We start from the raw sequence: 24918 nt of genomic DNA, 5'->3' as shown, positions 1-24918 counted from the left end.
CTCTAGAGCCCAAAAGGATCACCCAAGAACAGCCCACAAAAGAACCCAACAAAACCCACAAGGAGGTAAGCCCTAAAACCCGAAAACCTCTAAACCCACGAGGGCACAAAAGTGTGTGTTATTTAAGATCTAAAGCAAGCACAGGGTTGGAAAATTTCATCATTACATACCAAGGCTTTATCTGCCATCATTTTTCTCATAGAGTAGGCAAGGCTGTATCATAGTTAAAAAAAAAAAAAATTAATAATAAGGAAATGAAAAAATATGAGACAAACAGAGAAATAAACCAACTAAATTTCATATAATTTTAGATATGCATATTCTTAATGTCTGAGTTAATAAGAAACAAAAAAAAAAAATTTAAAAAAAAAATAGCCAAGGCTATGCTATATACAAAGAAAACAACTATAAGAAACAATTGAGAAATGAGAGGAACATAAAAACATAATCATATATAAAAATTACAATTCCTCTTTCCCAAAATAGATTGGGTAACTTTATTTTTAGGCTGTCCCAAAGCATATAGAAGATTCAAAAAACGAAAGCATTTATTGCGACATCCAAGAAAATTAAGTAACATGATGGGTGAGTAGATTTTTTTTTTATAAGCAAGCAAAGAAGTTTATAACAAGCGTAAAAGCGTCCCTAAGCATACAGGAAGTACACAAAAAGGACACCAAAACAGGGAAAAAGAGGGAAGAGAGGAAAAACACTCGCAAAACCCACTCGCAAAACCCAAAAACATGAGGAAACCCAAACACTCCAACATAACCAGCCCACAAAACCCAGAGACTATTACATCTCATTAGTGGCCCTCTTGCCTTGCCTCGACTAGCACCCTAAGTTCTTCACTTCACAACTCCCTTTAAACTTAGAAGTGGAGACTGGAGCTTCTTGACATTGCTCCGCATCAATTTTAGCCATAAAGTGTAAAAATCCCTTCACATTCCCCTAGTGGGAGACCCCCAATGTTTGAAACAGAAGCTAATGTCAATTGCTGCCCCAGGAGGACCACCAATCTCTTCAAAACCACCTCCCCTCGAAGATTCAGCCACCTCTAAAAAAGACAGCAAAGGAGGACATCCAAGTACAGATTGGACCGAAGAGAGAGGAGACCCACCCATTTCTAACAGGGGAAGGGCCGCGCCACTTTGAAGAAAGATGCCCCCCCCCCCCCCCCCCCCCCCCCCAAAGAAGGGGCTGACAAACCTCGTCTCAAAAAGGCCCAGACATAGACACTACCCCATCCCTCGCTGGTGCTGACAACGGCTGGTTGCTGAAATAACGGCATAGAAGGAGCCAAGGGAGCACTAAAAGCCTCTAGAGCCTCTGCAAGCAGATGCTCATCCAATCTGCCAACCTTATGCTTCCGGGAGTATCTAAGCACCGACTTGGATTCTGACGGATAAATAGGCGCTCCAGACTCCAACATCACAGGGAGAGAATAACGCAACCTTTCACCTAACGCATCCGCACCTTAAGAGCAGTTGCCGGGAACTTCCAGGAACACTAGGCCCAACCCAACTAGAGCCGGAGGCGGACCCAGCTCCGGGAAGGCAAAGGAGTTGGCCTCAGATGAAGACAGCAAAGGAGGATCCCCAGCGGCAAGCTTCACCAAAGCAGAGGCTGTCGGGTGAAAAGATTTTGAAAGTGTTTCATGGGTGCTAAGCCCTACATTAATTCCTTACTAGGTGAGACTCAACGATACAAGTAATTCTACGGAGCCACAACTTTGTTTTAGGGTATAGCGCACATGCGGCTAGTACTCTTCTTGAATCGTCACATTCATCCATTTAATTTCCCACATTACCCTTATATTTAAACTTATCTTTTTTCAAAATTGAACTCACCTTTCATGACCCACCTAAGGATATATTAAGGAGATTGTTATATTTATTTTATTTCGTTAAAGTGTGTCATTTAAAAGCTCCCATCGATTATGGGGAGGAAGCATATCCTTCTAAATAGGCGCACTATTACTAGTTCCACTAACTAGAACTTAGAAGTGGCACCCATATGCAAGATGAGGGGAACATATGTTGAGACTATCTTGGCATCATGTGCCAAAATAAAAAATGGCACAATATCAGCACCACTAAGGTGTCATATATCTAGAACAAATACATCAAAAGGACAATGGAAAAAAAGAAAAATAAAATAAATAACACAAGTCAACATGGTGAAGTGATTAATTAAAAGTAAGTCCAATAATTATAGAAAAGATGTTGCCCTAAAAATATGGACACAACCTCTTTTTGACATCAAGTTACACACAAACGAAGAAAGCTATGAAACTTAAAGAAATCGCAAATAAAGCTAGGAAAACTTACGTCAAAGTAACGGCTAGAGGAAGCCCTTCAGGCACTGCAACTACAACGATTGTGACCTAAAATGATTGAAGATGGGTCATAAACCAAAATACTCAACAGACCAACAAACTTATTAGTGTAAGCTATGACTACATCTACACATACACAAGCATAAAAAATAAAAAATATAATAAATAAATAAACCATACATACCGCAACAGTAACGATTTTAATGGCATCATCTACAGCATCACTAACTTTAGTTTTGCCTGCTAGAAACTTCACACTTCCATCTGGGTTTGTAGTATGGCCCGTAAAATATCTACATACATCCAACTTAGCAGGTCATCCACAACACTTCATTACTAGAGAGAGAGAGAGAGAGATCAATCCCAATATTTGAGTTACCTTGTTAAAAGGACAACCAAGACAACGATAGCTACTGAAAGTCCAACCATTCCAATGAAAGTCGCAACCCCATTTAGGCGAACCTATAACAATACATTTACAAGTAAACACAGCATACAAAGCATGTAAATCCATGAAAGAATGAAGATAAAATGGCTGACCTGCAACGGCGTCTCTTCACCAGTGTCTTCTGAAATACTAGCCATGAGCAATCCCCACTCAGTATTGGTCCCAACACTAGTTACCTAGAAAAAAAAAATAATAATACTAAACAAAACGGAAGATAAGTGTGTAAGGAAGCAAAGCAAGTTATGAAATAAAAACAATGATAGGCAAGACATGGAGAAATTGAAAGAGATTGATCTACGTGTCAGCATGATATATGTATGCCGTCAGAAAAGAGAAATGCATACGTAAATAAAAAATTTCAAATTTCAAATTTAATATAAAAATAAATAAAAAGTCTTTTTTAAAGGCAGTTCAATCTACTTATCCAAAAAAAAAAAAGGTAGTTCAATCTGGGAAAGTGCATCAATATTAGATATTAAACTATGTTTTTGATGGTACTCATAGAAATTCAAATATACAACATAATCTAGCCAACAAGCTCACAGTGACTTCATATATTGTTTATGAAGATTAACACCACACACAGAGTTAAGAAAATTGTTAAGAGAATAATATGCTATGTACATGTTCAAGAAGGTGTGTGATGTGTCCCTATTTTAGAAACATGGTGAGGTGTACTTAGTGAGCTGTCTATTATCCAGAACATTTTATAAAGCTCCTATATATGTGGAATGAAAGTAGAGAATAAGATTCACCCCATATCTCTTACATTTGCCTATTCTCATCATAGCTAGCAAGGTATCAGAGCAAGGACATAGGGTTTAATTCTTGGTTAGGCTCTATTGTTTATAGTTTTTTGTCTTGGTTGGTCTCCATGGTCCGACCCAACCCCAATTCGTTTAAAAAACCGAGCCAACCTTGTTTATAACAAGGTTGAGCCATATCCAGTTGACCTAGTGGTTTCTGGCACCACTCCAGAGGTTACTGGCGTCGATATGTCGTTTCCGGCTCCGATGAAACTATTCTGGTCATCAAAAAACATTTCCGGTGACTTCCAGCGCTTTGTACAGCCTATTCTCGGTGTTCACCCCCCATATTTCGTCGGATTAGTGTTTCTCCAACCCATTCTCGGTGTTTCTCTGGCCCATTCCCAATGTTTACTGGCAATATTTTGCCGTATCTGAGTTATTTCAGCCAATTCTCGGAGTTTTCCAGTGAGATCCGACCTGCCTAGATGTTTTGCGGCAAGATCCGACCAGCACATGGTGTTTTTCGATGAGTTCCGACCAGCCTTGGTGTTTTCCCGCGAGATCCAACAACCAATTTAAGTTTTCAATCGAGGTTTCAACTACAGTTAAAGTTTTCAGCAAATGTTTTATTGAATTTCAACATATTTATGCTCGGTTTAGTGCATTTTCTTGTTAATGTCTTTTTATAAAGTCTGTCGTCGTGTTTATATGTTCCAAGTTGTTCCAGCTTGCGGGGAAGTATTAGAGTTTGTTTGTATTCTTCGTTTGTTTGTTTTATTTGTATCTTCCAAGCTGAGCATATATTATATTTGCTTCAGCTTGAGGGGAAGTTTTAGAGAATAATAAGCGATGTGATGACTCCTTATTCTAGACACGTGGTGAGGTGTCCCTAGTGAGCTGTCCTAGTATGAGCTATGTCTGTGAGTTGTCCATTATCCAGAACATTGTATAAAGCTCATATCTATGTGGAATGAATGCAGAGAATAAGCTTCACCCCATTATACCAAGTTGATCCATAAAAGATCAAAAAACACTCTCTCTCCCCAAAAACTCTCTCCTCTCCCTCTCATAAAAAAATAAAAAATACTCTAGATCTCCTTTGTGAGGAGTGAGGAGGGAGGAGGGAGGAGGTCCCCTCCCTCCCCTCCCCTCCTCTTCCGGTTCCTTTCTAGGTTCTTCTTCATTTTGGTCTTTTTTCTTGGGTTCCTCTTCTTGGGTTTCTCTTTTTCTTTGGTGGATGGTCTTCTCCGGCGTACACGCGCTCCGCCTGAGGCATTGCCGGCTTCTTCCGGTCTTGTCCATCGTCGACGATTCTGTGGACGGTCGCCACACCGTTGTGCATGGATGAAGGTGTTTTTCTTAAGCTTGGGTGTTAGATCTACAGAGTATGGGGCCTCTTCTCCACGCACACGCCTCTCCGGTAGTTTCTCCGTCAATTTCCGCGCTGGCCTGATGGTTTTTCAAGCTGGATCTGTGCCGCGCCGCCGTCTGCCTTTTTTTTTTCTTGTATTTCTGGCATTTCCTATGTATTTTGGGTTGTTTTGGTTCGGGTTCTGGGTGTTTCTTTTGGGTTTCATGTTAGTTCGGGTGTTTTTTTGGGAGGGTTTGGGTGTTTGATTGGGGTATTTACTGTATTTTGGGGGTTATTTACTGTTTTTTTGAGTGTGATGGGGTTAACTGTATTTTGGGTTTCAAGTTAGTTGGGGTGTTTTTTTGAGAGGGGTTGGGTGCTTGATTGGGGGTATTTTCTGTTTTTTTTTTTGGTGTGATGGGGTTGTACTATATTTTGGGATTCAAGTTAGTTGGGGTGTTTTTTTGGGGGGGTTTGGGTGTTTGATTGGGGGTATTTACTGTATTTTGAGGGTTAGTTTCTGTTTTTTGGGGTGTGTGATGGGGTTCTACTGTATTTTGGGTTATTTGTAGCTTTTGGGAGTTGGGTTTTGATGGGGGTTCGGTTGTATTTTGGGTTTCTTGTGAGTTTTCTTGGGTTATCTTTGGTGGGCTAGCTTGGTTGTTCTTTATATACTTCCTATGTACTTATGGACGCCTTACGCTTTTTTAATAAAATTTTCTTATCAACAAAAAAAGTAGGCAAAGAATAGAGAAGATCTAAGAATATCTTATTTTACCATCATGGTGCCACTACCATCAGCGATTTTGCAGCCAGACATTAGAAATGGATCTTTCGAACCCTTGTGACACTGAAAAGGAAAAAAAAATTAAAAACAGAAAACCTAATGTTTCATAAATTAATTCGCTTGCTTATAAAAAATAAAAAAATAAAAAAATAAAAAAATAAAAAAAACAAATTAAGGCCACAAGATAGGTAGAAATGCTCACAATCTTACTCTCTCCCGTCATACTCGATTCATCAACGGCAAGAGAGTGAGCAGATATTATTACACCATCGGTAGGGACCTACGGAAAGATATAGAATGTTGAGTCAATAAAAAATTTGTAGCACAACTGTAATACACAACAATAAGAACAAGAGAGAAACATTTACCTGATCTCCAATGTTGAGAGGCACAACATCACCAACTACAACGTCATATATAGATATCTCAATTCTTCTGCCACCTCTAATGACCTATTAATGTGTATCTTTATATATAAATCCAAACAAGAAAAGAGCCGGGGGGAAGGGGGGTAATGAAAACATAATCATAGAGCACATAAATCCATAAAAACAAACCTCCATATGGATATTTTGCTTCTCCTCATTTAAATTCTGGAACTGAAGAGATTGTCTATAATCACTTACAGCTGTGTAGGAATGAATTAAAAAGAAAATGGGCCAAAGAAAAAAAAACTATTAAGTGGAAATATCTTTTCATATAGAGGCAACCAATTTGACATAATTCTTAACCCCCTCCAGCTTGTAACAACCAAAGTAATGACATAACAAATGGGTTGACAATTTCAAATGTTCATAGAGATTCAAAACATAAGAGTAAAACAGATTAAGATCTAAAAACTAAATTACAACAGATACCAGCCGTCCACATTAAACTTGTACCTGAGCAATTAAAAATGGAGCAAGAGTAATACTAACCGGGGTATTTATAAATTACCATAGAAAACAAAGCTCTTAAATACATTCATCTACAAGGAAGTAGATGAGGATATGAAAATATCAACAAGTATTACTTAAGTATTTACCAGTTCTTTTTATAAAATTTTATAAATATTCATAGAAAATTTCTCTCTCCAACACGTGTAGACGCTTCCCGTCATTTCCTTTCTCGCTGGTTGATTTCACGGCTTTGGTGTTAGGATTCTTCTTTGCTTTTCTGGCCTCATTGGTTCTAGGTTGGTCAAGATGGTTCTTTGTCGAATCCAAGTCCTTCGAATTAGTCTGTGAGGAGGGGGTCTCGGTTTTACGAGTATATGAAAGAAGTAGACGTTTTGTTCGTTTAGTCTCTCTGGGTAAGGTCAATGTGTCGTGGTTGCCAGACACCATGACAACTTTGCTATGAGTAGATAGTGCATACGAAGGGATTTGTGAAGTCTTTAAGGGTGGGGATTAAAGCCTTCATTGCCCAACATAGTTTGAATCGTTTTGGTCATTTCTTGGCAATAGTGGAATGCGAGGGTGATGGTAGGAGAGGCTTTGTGATCATCTTGGAAGGTCAAGGAGGAAGCGGCTAGTCGGGCTTCACTCTCAAGTTGTGCATAGATTCCTTGATGCTTTCCAGTTGCCCCACGATGGTGGTCAAAGGAAACAATGATCAAAGGTTGTATTATATGGGATGGGAGCGTCTAGCTCCGCAGAGCATCCTTCGGCGCGAGTAACGCATGAACAGACTATGGTCATTGACAGGCCGTCATATATGGAGGTCTTGATCGAGTCATGCCAAAGTAGAGGCAACTCTGCCTATCTTAACAGTGTCTATCAGTCCTAGAATTTTTTCCTTACAACAATGACTGATCTAATAATTGATGGACACTACCATATCAACCAAATTATATGGGAGTGGAATAGGGGAGTAGTATGTAGCATTACTCTTAATGAGATATTCAATTCAATACCTGTAACAACAATGACAAGAATAACAGCAAAAGCAATGCTCCCTCCATCATACCATCCTTCCTTAATACCCTATAACAGAAAAATGACGAATAAGACATAACATCTTGAGATAAATAAAGGAATAAATTTCAGGTATTTGATAAGAGAAAACCAGTGAAAGAACACAAGGCTAAAACAAAAAGGAAGAGCAAACCTGAAAGAAAAACCAAAACCAGAAAGTGGATCTCACAAACAAACAATGATCAAAAGCACAACAGAGATAGCTGTCTAGGAGCTCTTAAAATGAATCTTGAACTATTTATACTTTCAACTAAACAATCTATTCAAAATAGAGAAATGGTGTACACCATGTGTACAGGAGGAAATATAGAACAACATCAGGCAAGCAAGGCCACTTTCCGGCCTCCAAAGCTCTCAAGGGTCACAAGATTCTTTCAGATAGAAGAATGAAACAAAAACTCAACCCAAGGAGATGTGGAGCAGTCTTAACGAGTTCTTTTTCTTCTTTCTCAGAACCTGATAAATAAAACTCTTGGCTCTTGGTAAGCCTTCACCCACTTTATCATTGCCAGTTTTCATAGCAAGACTACAACCTAATTATAAATCATCAAGCATAAAATGCAAACTGACCTCAACATAAAGAAGTATCTCTATGCCATGTTATAACTCATTAGGTTGGACTAGTGCCTCCAATTTATACATAGTTACGATCTAATACTTTGAAAAGCACCAACTTTATAATATTGCAAAAACACAAGGGTAACATATCTACATAGTCATGATGAAAGACAACATTCACTTCTATTTTAATATGTCAGCCCAAAATGTATTTACGGAGCACAAACATGTCTTTTGTTTACCAAGTCAACCAAGCATAGCCAACTCTTCGCTTTTATCAAAAGCACTTGATTTCTTTAAAAAGAAAAAAGAATGTGGCTCACATAATTCTTAGATACAACATAAAAAAGACTATTGCCTTGCAGGGAAAGAAGAGCACCAACAAGTTACAGAAATTAATGCCCAAGACCCTTCCTGAGACTACTCATCACATTCTACTGCAATACAAAAACCAAATAGCAGTCTACTATGCCCCCCACCAAAGCTTACCTCAGTCTTTATACCTAGTGCCAAAGAGGCCACTGCAGCTATCATCAATATGATTAATGTGAGGTCTTGCCAAGCTTCCCAAAGAAACATCTAAGAGAAACAACAAAACAAATTAGTAAATAAATAAAAGAATAAATGTAATAGCGCATTCTCTTCTTTAACAAAGCAAAAGGTAATAGTAATAATAAAAACAAAGTGAGTGTTAAAAGATCAAATTTGTAATGAAATTTACCCAAAAAGTCCTCCCTTTTTTCCGAGGATATATATTCGATCCAAATGCATTCCTCCTCTTCACTAAATCAGTATCATCTCCTTCAATCCCCTTCTCTAAATTTGTTTTTAACAAATTCGATAGCCCATTAACCTGATGTAACGGTAGAGAAGCCAACATGTGAAATTACAGTAAGAAATACAAATAATACAGAAATAAGATCAAGAAAAGATAATTGAGTGGAAAACTTGCCCCTCCGTATAACTCTAGAGCTGAAACATTGTGTTCCCTTGACATTGAAGTAAGTTGTTCTTGTCCAATTCCAAAATCACCACCGGGAGGTGGACGTAGTTCCAACGTTCCTAAAAGTTGAATGCAGCAAGTAAATAATCATGTCTACAAACAGTATATGTTTACAGGATATTTGGCAACACTGTTTTTCAAAAACAAATTCTATTAATACACTTTTTTTTCGAAAACAAATTAGATTTTATCTAATTTTTTCTAATTTTGTCTCAGGAAGTCAAACCTCGGAATTCACGCAGTAAATTATAGTTAAATTAGTTTTTGAAAAAAATCGAACACCCAAACATCCCATAATTACAATTTACATTTTTTTTTTAAACATTGATCCATACCACAACAATGCAATTAAAAAGCCGTGTTGCACCACGAATAACAGTACACAAACAGGTAATTTAGATCAAGATAAAACAGCACGATGGCTAAAAACACATGCATCAAAGTTCATAGAACAAGTCCAACACAAATGATAGTTACACATAAACTTGAACCCTACTACAGCATACCATCTGGCAGCCAAAAAAAAATATCAAACCAGTATAGAAATGAGGAAGATTTGGGCTAGAGTGCCATACAACTAGACCAACAAAATCGTATTGTTCATAGTAGAACACATGTAACTTGGCCAATATCATAAAAGGGCCAAAAACAAGGTTTTTTGTTTATAAGTAATCAATTTTATTTTTTATTTTGATAAGTGTAGTATCACTAAATGCGGAAAGCGCAACCAAGTACACAGGGAGTATGCAAAAGAAGCGCCTAAAAAAGAGAAGAAAAAATAACAAGAAAATCATTAAAGCTAATCACTAAGGGAGCTAAGAGCACAACATTCCAAGAAAAAAGAGAATAAAAGAAGAAGGTTTAGAGCTCCTCTATCATCTTTTCTTAGTCCTCGAAATTTATATCATTTTGTTCCCTCCACAAGCACCACAAAAGGCAAGAATGAACCATCTTCCACACAACAGCACTCCAAGAGCGACCACCCATCCACAACAACCGAATAAATCAACCCGAAGAGGCATAACCCAAGACAACCCAAAGCGACTGAAAATAGCACTCCATAAGGCGCAGGAAACCTCACAATTGAGAAGATAGTCCACATACTCCCCATTCCTTTTGCACATACAACACCTATCAATCACGATGACTTGCCACTTTCTAAGATTATCCATGAAAAGAATCTACCCTAAAGCCGCCGACCAAGCGAAATTAAAAAAAAAAAAAATTTAAAATAAAAAAGCCACTTTCAAAGGAACCTTGGGCTGCCAAATACTCTTCCAAGGGAAATGAGCTTCATCTTTACAACCAAGTACCTTATATAAGGATCTAACATAAAAATTCTCTATGTGAGAAGGGGTCCACCAAAGCTTGTCTTTCCCTTCCCTTCTCACTCTAATGGAATAAAACAAAGTAAAGAAGGAAGTCAAAACATTAACCTCCCAGTCGCGAGCCGCTCGAAAAAAGCTAACATCCCACTGAAGGGAGAACCACTATCAAAGTCCATGTGAGTTGCAACAAGCGCATCCTTATCTCAATTCACGAGCAATGCCATATAAAACTAGGAAGGCTTCCTCAAGGTTAATCTCTCCGCACCACACATCATCCCAGAATCTGATCTTGGACCCGTCTACCAACTCAAATCCGGTATGGCTACAATACAACCACCACCCCCTCCTTATATTCTTCCATAGCCCCACTCCATGAGACCCAAAGGGATCAATAGAGCACTACCCACCCCACGCACTACCAAATTTAGCATCCACAATAATTTTCGCCTCCCTCTCGTGCACATAACACCATAACCGCTTCCCTAAAAGGGCCCTATTGAAGATCCTCAAATTCAAAAATAAGGGAGCAAACCTTGGACCAACTAACCAGGTGATATTTGAAATCTTCACCTAACCTTCCCCATAAAATCTAGATAGAGCTTCTCTATACGATTTGCCACACTAGCAAGAATGGAGAAAAGAGACAAGAAGTACGTAGGAAGATTGGAAAGAGTACTCTTTAAAAGAGTAACCCTACCACCCTTAGATATACATCCACTTCCAACTAGCCAGCCACAGCTAAATCTTTTCAATAACACCATCCTAAATACACTTGGCCTTATAACAACCCCCAGCGGAAGACCAAGGTACTTTAAGGGCAAAGAGAAAACCTCACAACCGAAGACGCCAGTCAGTCTATCCACATTATCCACACAATCCACTCGATCCAAAACAGACTTAGCCAAATTACCTTTAAACTTGAGACAGCTGCAGAGCACAAGAATAACACACGCAGATGGCAGAGATGGTCAGGATTAGCCCCATAAAACACCAAAATATCATCCGCAAACAACAGGTGCCAAGCTTGATAGAAAACCCCTGTCAACAATAGCAGTTAGCATATTACTTAGAGCTCCCATAACAATAACATACAAAAGAGGAGACAGACGATCCCCTTGCCTCGGCCTGCGAGAGCTACTAAAGAAACTAGACGGAGTGCCAGCATTTCTCCCCAAAACCATACCTTCTCAACATATACAATAAGAAGGATTCAGATTGTATGTCTAAAACAGCACCATTTTAGACAGAAGAGAAACTGCGCCTCATCACCTTTTTCTTGGGATACAGAATTATTCATTCAATGCACAACTCCCTTCACTTTCCCACCCTTTCAAGCTTCTTTTTCTTTATTTTTCTTTCTATCTGATGGGTTTTATAATGCCCAAATTTGTTTTTTCGCTTTATTTTCTCTCTTTCTTATGGTTGCTCTACTTCTAATCCAAAGATGCAGTTTTTTCATTTCGTTTTCCTTCTTTTATTTCTCATGGGTGGCTGCTGCTCCAGCCTCCAAGCATATATATGTCATTGTTTTAATCTTTCCATGTTTCTGATTTCCTTTCTCCACTTAGCCTCCGTTTGACTGCTGAGAAAATTTAGAGATAAGATTATACGTAGGAAAACAAAACTCTTGATCTGCTCAAGGCCGATAGCAATGTCACCTACCATCTTTGAGAAACGAAAGCACCCAGCGAAGAAGAAGAAAGAAAAGTGTACATTGGTGTATCGAGGAGCACTAGAAATGGATCATGAAGTTGTGCATTGTATGAAGAATTCTGTATCCTAAGAAAAAAGTGATGAGGCGCAGCTTCTCTCGTCTAAAACGGTGTTGTTTTAGACAACAGCATGTATACGGTAGTGTACACTACCGCATACAAGCCGAATCCCAATAAGAAGTCCCGGTTGACATGATCATATGCCTTCTCAATATCCAACTTGCAAAGGACCCCTGGTTCACCATATTTGATTCGACTAGCCAAACACTCCTTTGCTATAAGAACTGAATCAAGGATTTGCCTACCTTTCAAAAAAAAGTATTGTGAGGTTTCGAGATAACCTTCTCCACAACCCTTCTCAATCTATTCTCAAGAACTTTAACAATGATCTTGTAAACTCCCCTTGCAAGACTAATAGGCCGAAAACCTTCAAGATCCATCGTCCCAGACTTCTTCGGGATTAGAGCAATGAAAGTGGCATTAAAGCTTTTAACAAACTTACTATGAGCATGAGTCTTGGAAAACCCCCATGATATCAATCTTGATCACATCCCAGCAGTATTGGAAGAAAGCCATGGAGAAACCATCAGGACTTCTTATCTCTGTTCATGCCTTTAACCACCTCTAAAACCACCCTCTCCTCAAAAGGAAGTTCTAACGAAGAGGCCTCCACCGCATCCAGAGAGTCAAACACAAGGTCATCTAGTCTAAGCCGCCAACTATACGGTTTCGCAAATAAGGTCTCATAGAATTGAGCAGCATAATCCCTAATAACCGATTGATCGGAAGAAATTGAGCCGTTTTACAGAGAGCGACTCTATGGAATTGAACCTCCTATTCGAGTTGGCAACCCGAAGAAAATATTTAGTGCATTTGTCACCCTCTTTAAGCCAAAGGACCCTTGACTTTTGTCTCCAACTAATCTCCTCTCGAAGAATAGTTCTTTCCAGGTCACTAATGACCAAACATTTCATCACCTTCTCTTCAAGAGCTAACCCATGCTCTTCCTCCAATCTATCAAAAGCACTCAATTCTTCCAAGCGAGCTTTTTTAAAGAAGTCCACATTACCAAACACCTGCTCATTCCACCTCTTTAGATCAACCTTTAAAGCCCTAAGCTTTTGAGCGTAAATGAAGCTAGGAGAGCCTTATAAGCGATAAGACAACCACCAAAGCCCCACCCTATCCACAAACCCATCAGCCTTTAATTATCATCAAAAGCGTAAAGGCACCCCTAAATATACATGAAGTATACAATAAGATGCACCTAGCTAAAAGGAGCAAAAAGAACAAGGAAATCACTATAATCAAGTGACAAAGGAGAAACAAAACAACTATTTTTTTTTATAAGTAATTGTAATTCAGTTCATTAAAAGAGCAGCGAAGCGCAACCCTTGTACACGGAAAGTATACAAGAGAGCCTCTAAATGGGACGAGAAGATAATAAATTTAAAAAGTCAACAAAAGTAAAATCATTCAAGCAATAATGGGGCGCTATCCAAATATATAAGATATTAAGCAAACACTTCCGTAGCTCCACCATCGATGTCTCTAATTCTTCAAAGAGCCGCGCATTCTGTTCCCACCACATACACCATAGTAAACACAATGGAGCTAACCGCCAAGCTTCTTTAGCACGACCATACACAATCGACGCGCCCCAACTAGTCAACAACTCCAACACCGTTCGTGGCATCACCCACTCTACCCCAAATAACTATTCAAAGATACAAAGTTTAAACGAAAAAGGACTTGATCAAAAACAAGGTCGAAGCCCTCAAGAAATAAATGCTGATCAGCAATACTACTAAAAAGGCCCTCAATATTACAAATGACCCGGGGGGGGCAAAAAACAAGAAAAGGGAAGAAAAATGGGGAAAAGTATCATAAAGGAGTAGTGAAGCCAAATCCAAGCAATTGACAAAAGGCTTTGTCAACTTGAATCCATTTTTAATTTTAATAATTGCATAATACCGACTGCCTAACATCATATGAACCAGACTATACTTGTTACTCGTCATGGCATTGTTGGCAGTCTATTTTCATAACTTTGTCAAGAAGCAATTATGTGCTATAGAAGAAAAATATGCTTATATATTAAGAATAATACGAAACAAACAAGAGAGAGAGAGAGAGAGAGAGAGAGAGAGAGAGAGAGAGAGAGAGAGAGAGAGAGAGAGAGAGAGATTTAATAATAGATTATGAGTCTGTGAATATTTGGGTATACATATATATAAACTGCTGACAGAATCCAAAAAAGGGCATCATACAATAAGAAATAAAAATATAAAATTTTGCCTGAAAGCAGAGCTCAAAACAAAACAATATAACAAAGATTCAAGTATTTAGGAGAATAAATCTGGTAAACATGATTGTTCTTAAATTTCTGGAGCAAAAAAAGTCATGAAAATGATCTTCAAAATAACAGAGCACTATTCACAAAGGACTCATAACAAATTAAAAACAACCCACAGCTTAAGAAGGGCAGGGGTGGACTGTGTAAAACAATATCTTCTTGTTCTTAGATATCAATATAAAGTACAAAAATATAGCACATGAAAGTACAGAAATAGAAGCACCATTTTCTCGATTCCCAGAATCCTTCCCAGCACCCTTCCCAGCATCCGTGAAAAGATATGCAGCCTAGTATAGCCAATTGAATTAATTCAAAGATATATTCCATCTATAAACAGTGTACAAGAAAATAGGTTTGCGGAATTATATTACTCGTATGGCTTGGACATGTGCTCTAATAGTCCCTATCCTTCGCTTCCTCTCTTCTTCCCTTTTCAAGTCCAAGGTGTAACGAAATCGACGTGAAGCGTTTAGCACAAGCGCCGCTTGCTACAGATGACAAACTTGAGTTAGCTCAAACACTATAAGCAACATTGCTTTCAAATGACAACCGAATGAAGTGAGTAAACCATGACAAAAAATTTCACTTGGCAACTATTGAACATTAGGAAATATGAGAAACACATAGTTAGACTCGCCATTACTGCCAAATACAGTAAGATTACAGAAATCTATAGATATAGCTTCTAGTGCATGATGATCAGCTGCAATTAGGAAATGACAATGCCCAAAACTTTTACAGTACAAAGTAAAAATAAAAATAAAAATAAATGCTTTTCCTCTGCAGGAAACAAAAGCCCCTCTCATCTGTAGGACATAACCACAAACACGAAGTGGAAAAAGTTCAATAGAGAACTAGTGCTTTAGGAGGAGAAAGCCAAAGAAGATGAAAGGCAGACATGTGTTTCATTGAAGGGCGAGGTAACAATTAGATGTTCCTCCGCTGTTATGTAACTTTCTTATATTTCACAATTCATAGTAAATTTCTGGCCCTTCTTCATCAACATCAAGTCCTACTAACCTCCATCATTTGGCGAAAGTAGAAAAGTTTTATAGCACTTAAAATAATCTCTTTTTTCTTTTTTTTTGCATAACACTTCGTGTTTTTCTGTTATCACAAACCTTAATTATATTTCTTTATCTTCTCTTTTTTTTTTGATAAGTATATTTCTTTATCTTCTCAACTCAAGGATCCTTATGAAATGAACATAAAAATTAGAGTACTAGCCTAACACTGAGACTTGATTTTAAATGGAGTGCAACAGCCCGCAACAACAGATTGCAAAAGTAAAGAAATAACTGCAGCATCTAAAAAGTACAAATCACACAACAGAAATCGTTCCAAGATAGATGGTGGCAAGGTAGTGTCAAGAGGCAGATTAGTACATATGATTTTGAACATGATGCTCCACAAATGCATTGATCTATAATTCTTTAAACATGCAGAAGTAATGATCAAGCAAATACTAAACTGTCGCACACCCTCGGCAAGGTAAAACATATTCCTCAGAATGGTCAAAAATACAGCAGGGATTCTAATCCCAATGCATTTCACTGTCAAACTGTAGCCATAATTTCTAATCTTGTACACCAAAATGACCGCAAAAGGTTACACAACCAATTATAATTTAGCCAAAATAAGACCCATATTATGTTGCAGCAAAAATACAAGCATCTATCACCTATATCCTACACGTCCAACTAACATCAATGAAATGACAATCTTTCCTTACATTTTAAAAAAAAAATCTAGTTAATATCCAGTTTTCTACTTTTGTTTTCTGACCAAATAGTACTATCTTCCATTTTTGCCTGAAGAAGCGCCATAAAAAACTATGTTAATGACATTATAAACACGGTGCGTGTGAATCAGAAAAAATACCCTCATAACAATCTCATGTTTAAGCCTGATGGTGTGAGAGTCAAGTGGGTTGACAATACGTCATGATGGTCCTCAAGTAGCTACAGTGTGTCCAATCTTGTTGGGTATTGGGGAAGCTCTTCAAGATGATGTTTTTGGAGGTAGCGAGAGGTAATTGTAGAACGGGTTGGCATGTTTACTTGGTCTAATGGAGTATTGTGGCAGTGTCCTTCGCCGGCGCCAGCCAGAGCACCTCAGCGGATATTTCATTGGGCATCTTGGTCTGTTCCCCTAGGATTTCTGCCATATCTTGACCTTGGGGGTGAGCTATGCATTGGGGCAGAGGTTACTCTGTTCCCCCTTTCCCTGTGTCTCCGGTTTGGTTATTGCACCATTCCCTCAGTGTTTTTGGTATTTTATTTAGTCGTCGTGGTTTTCACACTCTACATTGCTCAGTCAGTTGCCCTAGATTTTTGTGGTCCAGTTGGTATTTCAAATAATGCTTAGAGTCTCATTATCTAGAATATTTTAACGTTTGAACCATTTCAGATCTGATGAGCACTGATGGTTAAGATAGATTGTTAAGTGAAGGTTGTTTTTATTGGCAATTACGTGGGAAAAGTATTCAAACTGTCATCTAAATTATGGTCTTGCTGCTCTTTACAAAAAACATTATAGAAAAAAAAAAAAAAAAGGAACATAGTAAATCAGCCTTGCATGCTAAGAGCATTCACAGCAACTTCCTTAAAGGGTGTCTACTCCCTAAGTTTTAGGAAAAATTTCAAGAAAGTTACAAAAACCTCTCCACAGCAGCTTCCCTAAAATTTTCGTTTTCCTGGGAAATACTATTCACTTCCCATTTAATTGTTTATTCACAAAATATATTATCTCTCTCTTATTTTATCTTCTTTTTCCTAATTTTAGTTAAAGTAAAAGTAAAAAAATAGTATTTTAATGATATAGGAAAAAATAAAGGAAAGCTGCTATAGAGTGTTTTTTTTTAAGGGCAAAAAAAGTAGTTATATTCCCTACATATAGGAAAAATGGTTGGGAAGCTGTTGTGAATGCTCTGCTGGTAGTAAAACTTTTATCCCAATCATTCCAGTTTAATGGTAGTAATTAAAAAAAACTAACCTTATTCCAAAAAAAAAAAAAAAAAAAGACAAAACATTATAAACACACAGACGATTGAAAACACATTTTTTCAATATTTCCATCATTCCCTCACCAAGTAAACACTGCTTCACTGCAATAAATTCCTAACCACTTCATACCTTCAATTTATGGGAGCACCAAGACCCCCTCCATTTTGGATAAACCTAAAGTTCCTTACCAGAAGTTACATATGTATAAGTTGGAACTGGAAAAACCGTTCCCATTCCTCTATTGCTAGTACCACAGAAACAGAAGCGCAATCTCTAATTCAAAAACAACTATCTCTTCAAAAAAATCAACGAGAAAACATCAAAGTCTACCTTTCCCAATTACAAAACACAATATATCACTTACAGTTCATCAGGCATCCCAGTTCCAAAAAAAAATAGAAACCCAAAACAAAAGAATCAAGAACCCATCAAAGCACAAAAACCTTAGGGACAAACACAGCAACAAGCACTCAAATCTTAGAGAGAGAGAGAGAGAGAGAGAGAGAGAGAGAGAGAAGACGTACCCTCCACCTACGGAGACGCTCGATAGAGGCATTCTTAGTCCTGGTAATATCGAAAGGGCCCGATGACCCCTCGTCGTCGTCGGCGGCCGAAGCTCCGTTGGAGTTGCTTCCCCCGGCCTCCAAATCGTTGTTGCACCGGCGGTGCGGCGAGCTCTTCGAGAAGCTCATTACTGTCGCAGGAGAGATGGCACCGTCAGACTCTAATTCCGTCTCTTCTCAATACGCATCAGATCCACAAAACAAAATCCCTCACAATCTCAAATTCTCGATTCAGATTTTCGCTCTCAAAACCAGTTTTTCTTTAGCGTTACGTTAGCTTTCGTCTCTCACACTTTTATTGTTTTCGTCTCAGATTTACTTGACTAGCCCTAGAACTTCCAATAAGATCCAAATCCAATGGTCAGATTTTAAAGTTTCAGCTCTTTTAAAAAAAAAAAAAAAAAAAAAATTGTATGTAAAATTACTAAACCTGAGCCTGAAATACACCAATTTTAAATCTCTACATTAAACAAAATATTATTCATATTTTAAGACTGTACGTCAGTAGTCAGTTCCCTATAAACGAGGCCCAATTCTCGTAATAGACCCAAACAAGCCTCGGGCTGGGCTAATAATATCCAGGTAGTGTTTGGAATGATTTAAACTGAACAATAAAATAAAATAAAATATAGAGAGAGAGAGAGAGAGAGAGTTTCAGGGTTGTGTAGTTTTACCGGAGCTTCAGAAAAACGGGGTAACCAAACCCGCTTTATCAGTTACTCTTCCCTAGGTTCGTCTTCTTCCTTGACTACTTCTTTTGTCTTTTTCCTTTTTTCTCTCCGCGAAACTTCCTGGAAATTTCCAATTAAAATAAAATATCCGAGCACTGGAAAGTTATAAAAAAAAAAAAGGTGGACAAAGAATATATTTCAAAAAGGAATAAGATCTTAATTATACGGTTTATTGATATAATTTTGGAATGTTTTGGCAAAACAGAAGATAGAAATTAAATTGAAACGCATTTTCTTTTGGTGCTTCGCACGTCTAAAAGATAAGGCCGGTTGGATTCGAATCGTGTGCCGTGATCTCTTCGGAAGGTGGATGGGTGGCTGGATGCCTTTAGCTTGGTCGGCCGGCAACCTTGTCAGTCGTGAAGTCTCGATGTTTTTGCTTTATCTTGTTAGTAAGCATATATCCTTATAGAAAGAGGAAGAGATCATGCAGTCTCTTGAGTTCAGATCTTTTCACAAAAAATAGTAAGTAAAGATAAAGAGTACTGTAAAGACGCGTTGCCATTTTCTGCTAGTCTATGAGTGCACTTTAGAAGGCCAAAGAAAAGAATAGTCTTTAATTAATTACGTCAATCAACTTTGTCGTGAGGTTACTGTAAGGAAAGAGGTAGAAGATCCACCGAGGAAGCTAGAAGCTAGTTAATTTGGGAACACGAGAAAATGAGTATCTTCTTTTTATCTTTAGTTGTAGTCTAGCTGCCTAAGTCAATAGTAATTGAGCATTAATCCGGCCGCCTTACTTTACGTACATCATCTTCGATTCTAAAATGCCATGCCCTTTAGCTTTCCCATCCAAATTCCGTAGAAGACAAGATCACAATAAAAATATATATGTATAAGATAACAAACTTACAAAAATACCCTTTCATTGAATTATTTATCTTAAATCTAAAATAGAGTTTTGGTAGATTTGTGAATAGTTCAACTCTACACGCCAATCTATCCATTATTTAATTGTTTTCTACATACAAAAAAGTGAAAAAAATAAAATAACAAAAAGTAAAAAAAAGATAAAAAGAATAAAATAAGAGTAAAAAAAGAATATAGAGTTAAGAATAGATAATCGGATGTATAATGTCTTTTAAAATTCATTAACTAAACTAGCAAAAATAAATTTTCGTTAGCTATTATAAATGAAATTTTACACGATTCAATGTGAACGCTCTTACACGTGTTTTTGGTAAAGAGAATGGGCAACAAGCAGTACGGTAAAGGAGAATTTGTTCGAAAGGTGGTAGAGAAAACGGTCAAAGCTAGAATTGATATATATATATCCTAAGAGCACATGCTAGATGAATGGTTTTGTATTATCTACATACTAGCTAGATGAATGGTTTTGTATGAGTAGTTAATGCTTATTTGAATAAAAAATAAAATTACGTGTCCCAATTCCCAAAGGGGTTGTTGTTGTACTTTTTGTGGTACTTCGAATCGAATTTTATATTCAATTTTGTGACATATAATAAAATAATATCAGCTTACTTAAAGGTTTGAAACTTTAATGGAGGAAAAGATGAGTCTAGAATGAGCAAGTGATCCCACAAGCAACACGTACATTTTCTGAAATAATTTATCGAGGATTCGAGGGAGGGCACGTGGAGTACAAGGCCGTGATCAACAACATGAACAGTGTATTATTTTAACATCGTGGGACGGTGGGAGGCTGGGAGCTGTTTGAACGACGGTCAAAGATCATTTCATTGTGTTGACTATTTTAATACACTTAAAAAGAACGTTCGCAGTAGTCTCACTAAATTTTATTCACTAAAGTAATTAAAATTTATTTTTTCTATTATGATTAGCCATCTTTTTAAAAAAAATTTTAAAATAACTACAAAATTTATGTCAGGGACAAATAAATCTTCATGTCCATGAAATAAGGACATTATCATGTGAGAGAGATAGGAGATGAGAGAAGAAAATGGAAAAAAAAAAAAAAAGTAGGTTGATCATGTGAGAGAGAAAGGAGAAACGAAATAGTGAGAGCGATGGTAAGTGAATATTACTCATCAAAATAGTGAGTATTTTCACTCACCAAAAATTTTTGGTTAAAGTGGTAAGGCTGTACGTTGTAAGTAATTTTTTAGTATTTTCATCGAATTGGCTCACCAAAATAACTAAAAGGCTATTTTAGTGAGGCTACTAAAAATGCTCTAAGAGACCGTTCTAATTGTATTGTCGAGGACTAATACATGCAAGGTGAGTAAACTAACGTGAAACCGTAAGGTGTTGATTTTTTAGCATGTCAATTTTAATATGAAATGTGCATCTTTGTATTGCCATTCAATGTCACGAGCCCTGATTTTCTAAACAAGTTAAATGATTTGCGAAATAAATGACTTTGGGACTCTCACATCGGCTATTTTAACTTTTACTTGCATGAAAAATAGAAATAATAATGTGCTTGAATGGCATGGCCACATTTGTTAAATAATATGAAACTTATTGTGAAAAAAATCTATGGCATGTACATACTAAATCATATAGACTTCGCCCTAACTATGGCCAAGTACTTGAGAGTTATGACTTATAATATAATTATATATCATGTATATTTGTGCTTGAGCATTTTTTTTGTTTTTTCATATTGAGAAATAGTGTGTCATGCGTGATTTACTTACTAAGTCGAAAATTTACCGTTTCAATATTTTCCACCTATAAAACAAATCGGTTTTATAAAGAATGTTAGCCCTAGGACTTGCACAGGAGGACCCAAATCCGGACACATCTACTAAGAAAATGTTGTATGCTCTATTACCATTCTAGGACTCACCAACGAATTTGGTGGTATAGAATTGGTACCTAATATCCTTTTAAAGAGTAGCAAGTTTATTTAATATGTGATAACCATATACATTCAAGGGTATAGTTTAGACTTGACTGTATCAAGGGCCAATAAGGTGTAAAAATTTGAATGTATGTCATGATGACGTTATTATATGTTTTGGTTGTAACGGCGTTGGATGACAATAGTTAAAAAAAAAAAATACAATATACCCAAATTATGCTACTTTAATTGATTAAGGTTTAGTGGTAACAGTACTCTAAGTTACTTATTAGTTAATCAAGTTCGATCGGGAGCGATACAAGTAGTATCAGAGCAATCGACTTTGCAGACCTTAGAAAGCTAATTTACAAAAAGTGTGAAGTATTAATCAAACAGTGCGTAGGTTAGAATAAGTATAAAGAAGTAATAGTCATGTTAGGAATGAATTTTCTAAAGTATTAGATGGACTTGAGAGTTTTATAATGGGATATGGTATTATAAGTCAGAACTATTATGACATTGGAGGAAATGCCACCAAAGGGATTATAAATAATTTGAATTAGAATAGTTACATATTGGTCTTAGGTATGGATTTATTAGGGGAGAGACAATGAATTACTTAGACACTATCCAAGCATTAGAAGTAGTGGCAAATAAGCTAGTGGAGGCATTGGCCAACACCCGATAAGAGGAAGTTAGAATGTAAAGAAGGGTTGCTCCTTTAAGGAATTTAACGAGTATCAATTCCTTAAGTTTGAGGGGAATGTACTTGAACCCTAGGAGAGTAGAGAGTTGGCTTACGGACGTAAAAAGTTGCTAAGAGCTATGGGCCGTATAGAAGAGCAAAAAGTCAAGTACACATGCAGTCTACAAATTTTGAGAGAAGCAAAGCAGTGGTAGTGCGTCAAGAGAAACTCACTAATTAAGGAGTTGAGAAGGGGCGAGGCTATAACTTGTGCCAAATTAGAGGAGGAATTATGTAAAAAATAACATCTTAGCCCAAGGAAGAGGGCGTTACCCCAAGAGTCGCAGATGGGCAAGGGCTAAGGGCTTGGAAAGGAGGGGAGGCCTTAATGCCCTAAGTATGGCAACCTGCATTCGGCCGATCGAGAGAAATGCAGATTGAGTATGAATATGTAGGTGCTATCAATGTGACAAGGTGTGTCATTTCATGCAAAATTGCAACCAATCGACCAATTAATAGCAGTACTATTGGTCTACCAGAACGGAAGCAACAAAAGACTAACTGCTAAAGTGAGCGGGCGCACACTTTTCCTAGGAGCGTAGGATAGGCGTGACTATCAAAGTCACTCGAGTCGTACGTTTCTTGTGAGTTGTAGGATGATAGGACTATTGAGTACGATCAATTGCTCGGCATCCAATGTCGTTTTGTTAGATACTCGCATCGACTTGGTATTATGGACCCGTATGTGTAATGAGTTATGAGGAGACCCAAATCATCACTAGGAATGCTAAAATTTCTTATTAGTGTTTTTTTAGATTCTAAAGAAGATTTTGTCCTAAATTAAGACACATGAATTGCAAGTTTGGTCCAATATCCATAGCTTGGGGATGCTCTTCTCAATTCTGCAATGCTTCTGGTACTTTTCCATTTGAAATGAGTTACTCTTCGAAATATCATAACATCATAAAAAGATTCAAGCCTCTTCTTAGAATGTGTTTGAGAGTGCAAAGTTTGAGAGTACAATTTTGCAGGTTACAAGTGTTATTTATTTAAAATTGCACAAACATAAAGTGTATTGTTTATGAGTTTGTTTTTAAAAAATTGTAACTTGAATTTTGTTTTCAACTCCCAAAAAAATTGGTGTTTTTTCAAAAATGCTAAGCTTCGATTTTAAAGGTCAAATTATAATTTTTGTTTTATATGTTTAACTTCATGTTTTTAAATTGGTATCTTTAAATCGCAAACACAAACAAAGTTAACTTTTATGATCAAAATCGATTAACAATTTCTTTACTGTGCTTTAACATTATCAAAGCCTTAATAATTTGATTAAAAAAAAAAAAGGAAAGGGTAGAAAACATCTTACTTTTTAAAAAATAACGTGTGTCCATTTGGTGTAGCAATTTTCAAATATATATATATACTAAGCTTCAGAAAATGAAGATTTCTAGAAGCCAGGAAGCAAAAAAATTAAAGCCTTTATTGGTCAATAATGTTGTTTTTTTCTTCAAAATTAGTAGGTGTACCTAATAAAAAGACATTTTTGCAAAGGTGGACAATACCATAAAAATCTTTTCAAATAATAGAATCACCTTTACGTCACATTATAACATTTTTTTCAAAACCCCAAAACATTCCCAAATGTATTATTAGAGAAAAACAAACTGAAAACTTAATTATCAAGTCGATCTTTCTTCTAAAAGACCCGATAATTAAAAAAAAAAAAAAATGAAAGAAAAAAGAGTCATTAGAGAAGAACATGCATGCAAACAGACAGACAGCAGAAAAGCAAATATATATATATATAGGAGGAAAATGCAGCAATATTTCCAACTTTTCCTCCATGGTCGTGTTTTAATTTTCTTAGGAAAAAAAAAAAATAAAATAAATTGGACTTGTAATTCCCCAAACTCGATATCCATAGCTACCCTAATATGCTTTGGAAATAAAAAATAGAGATAAAGAAGAAGTCCATAAAGAGACGTACCAAGATATATGCTAGCTCCAACTATGCGGTAAACAGAGAATCAGAACAACCTGCATACAGATATGCATCCCCAACAATATTTCAGATCTCATAAGACATTATATATTTAAGGTTCTTCCTCTACGCCAATCGGCGGCCAGCTAGCTTGCATTCATATTCTTAATTCTTTACAAGTGACAAAAGCATGTGAAAAGGTTCGTGCTAACTATGATAATTTCAAACAGATCGATCTGTACGCGGATGACAACGTAGTAATCATTTTCAACATTTGAAGAAGACAGCCCTTTGCCGACAGGAACAAAAAGATATTTTTTTCGTTTTAATCATTTAAAGATGTTCTGGCCGGCAAGGTTTTCTTTATACTGACAAATTGTGGCCCAGGAAATTAAACAAAAAACATAACTTAATGTGAAAAGATCGAAGACTAACAGTCGTAACTTGCGGAAGAGGTTGAAGAGTCAGACAGCCTTAAGCGCACAGGGTTCAAACCTCAACTTACTATATATATATATATATATATATATATATATATATATATATATATATATATATATATATATATATATATATATATATTCGCTACGTACGCATCAAC

At 36.9% G+C, this 24918-nt stretch overlaps 1 protein-coding gene across 9 annotated transcripts in view; it reads right to left on the bottom strand.

The window, feature by feature from the left end:
- LOC133870956 (calcium-transporting ATPase 10, plasma membrane-type-like) overlaps window positions 1-24918 on the bottom strand; it is a 54672-nt gene that overhangs the window by 15542 nt on the left and 14212 nt on the right. For 5 of the 9 annotated variants that reach the window (XM_062308261.1, XM_062308259.1, XM_062308258.1 and 2 more), the window contains 18 exons: window positions 24324-24373; window positions 18828-18944; window positions 18115-18284; window positions 14957-15073; window positions 14809-14872; window positions 9139-9248; window positions 8908-9039; window positions 8676-8765; window positions 7568-7637; window positions 6231-6301; window positions 6042-6125; window positions 5876-5953; window positions 5665-5736; window positions 2879-2962; window positions 2718-2800; window positions 2523-2631; window positions 2331-2386; window positions 171-213 (listed from right to left, as the gene is read on the bottom strand). In XM_062308261.1, coding sequence (XP_062164245.1) covers window positions 171-213; window positions 2331-2386; window positions 2523-2631; window positions 2718-2800; window positions 2879-2962; window positions 5665-5736; window positions 5876-5953; window positions 6042-6125; window positions 6231-6301; window positions 7568-7637; window positions 8676-8765; window positions 8908-9039; window positions 9139-9248; window positions 14809-14872; window positions 14957-15073; window positions 18115-18282 — 1431 coding nt within the window. In that variant the 5' untranslated portion in view covers window positions 18283-18284; window positions 18828-18944; window positions 24324-24373. Of the gene's footprint in view, window positions 1-170; window positions 214-2330; window positions 2387-2522; window positions 2632-2717; window positions 2801-2878; window positions 2963-5664; window positions 5737-5875; window positions 5954-6041; window positions 6126-6230; window positions 6302-7567; window positions 7638-8675; window positions 8766-8907; window positions 9040-9138; window positions 9249-14808; window positions 14873-14956; window positions 15074-18114; window positions 18482-18827; window positions 18945-19135; window positions 19285-24323; window positions 24374-24752; window positions 24812-24918 lie in introns of those variants that run through there. The other 4 variants (XM_062308262.1, XM_062308263.1, XM_062308257.1 and 1 more) reach the window with 4 other exon arrangements.

The sequence above is a fragment of the Alnus glutinosa genome, chromosome 6 (genome assembly GCF_958979055.1).
Source record: "Alnus glutinosa chromosome 6, dhAlnGlut1.1, whole genome shotgun sequence".
In the NCBI taxonomy this organism is placed as follows: Eukaryota; Viridiplantae; Streptophyta; class Magnoliopsida; order Fagales; family Betulaceae; genus Alnus; species Alnus glutinosa.
The sequence above is the reverse complement of the archived record's forward strand: the minus strand, read 5'-3'. Positions and strand labels throughout refer to the sequence as shown.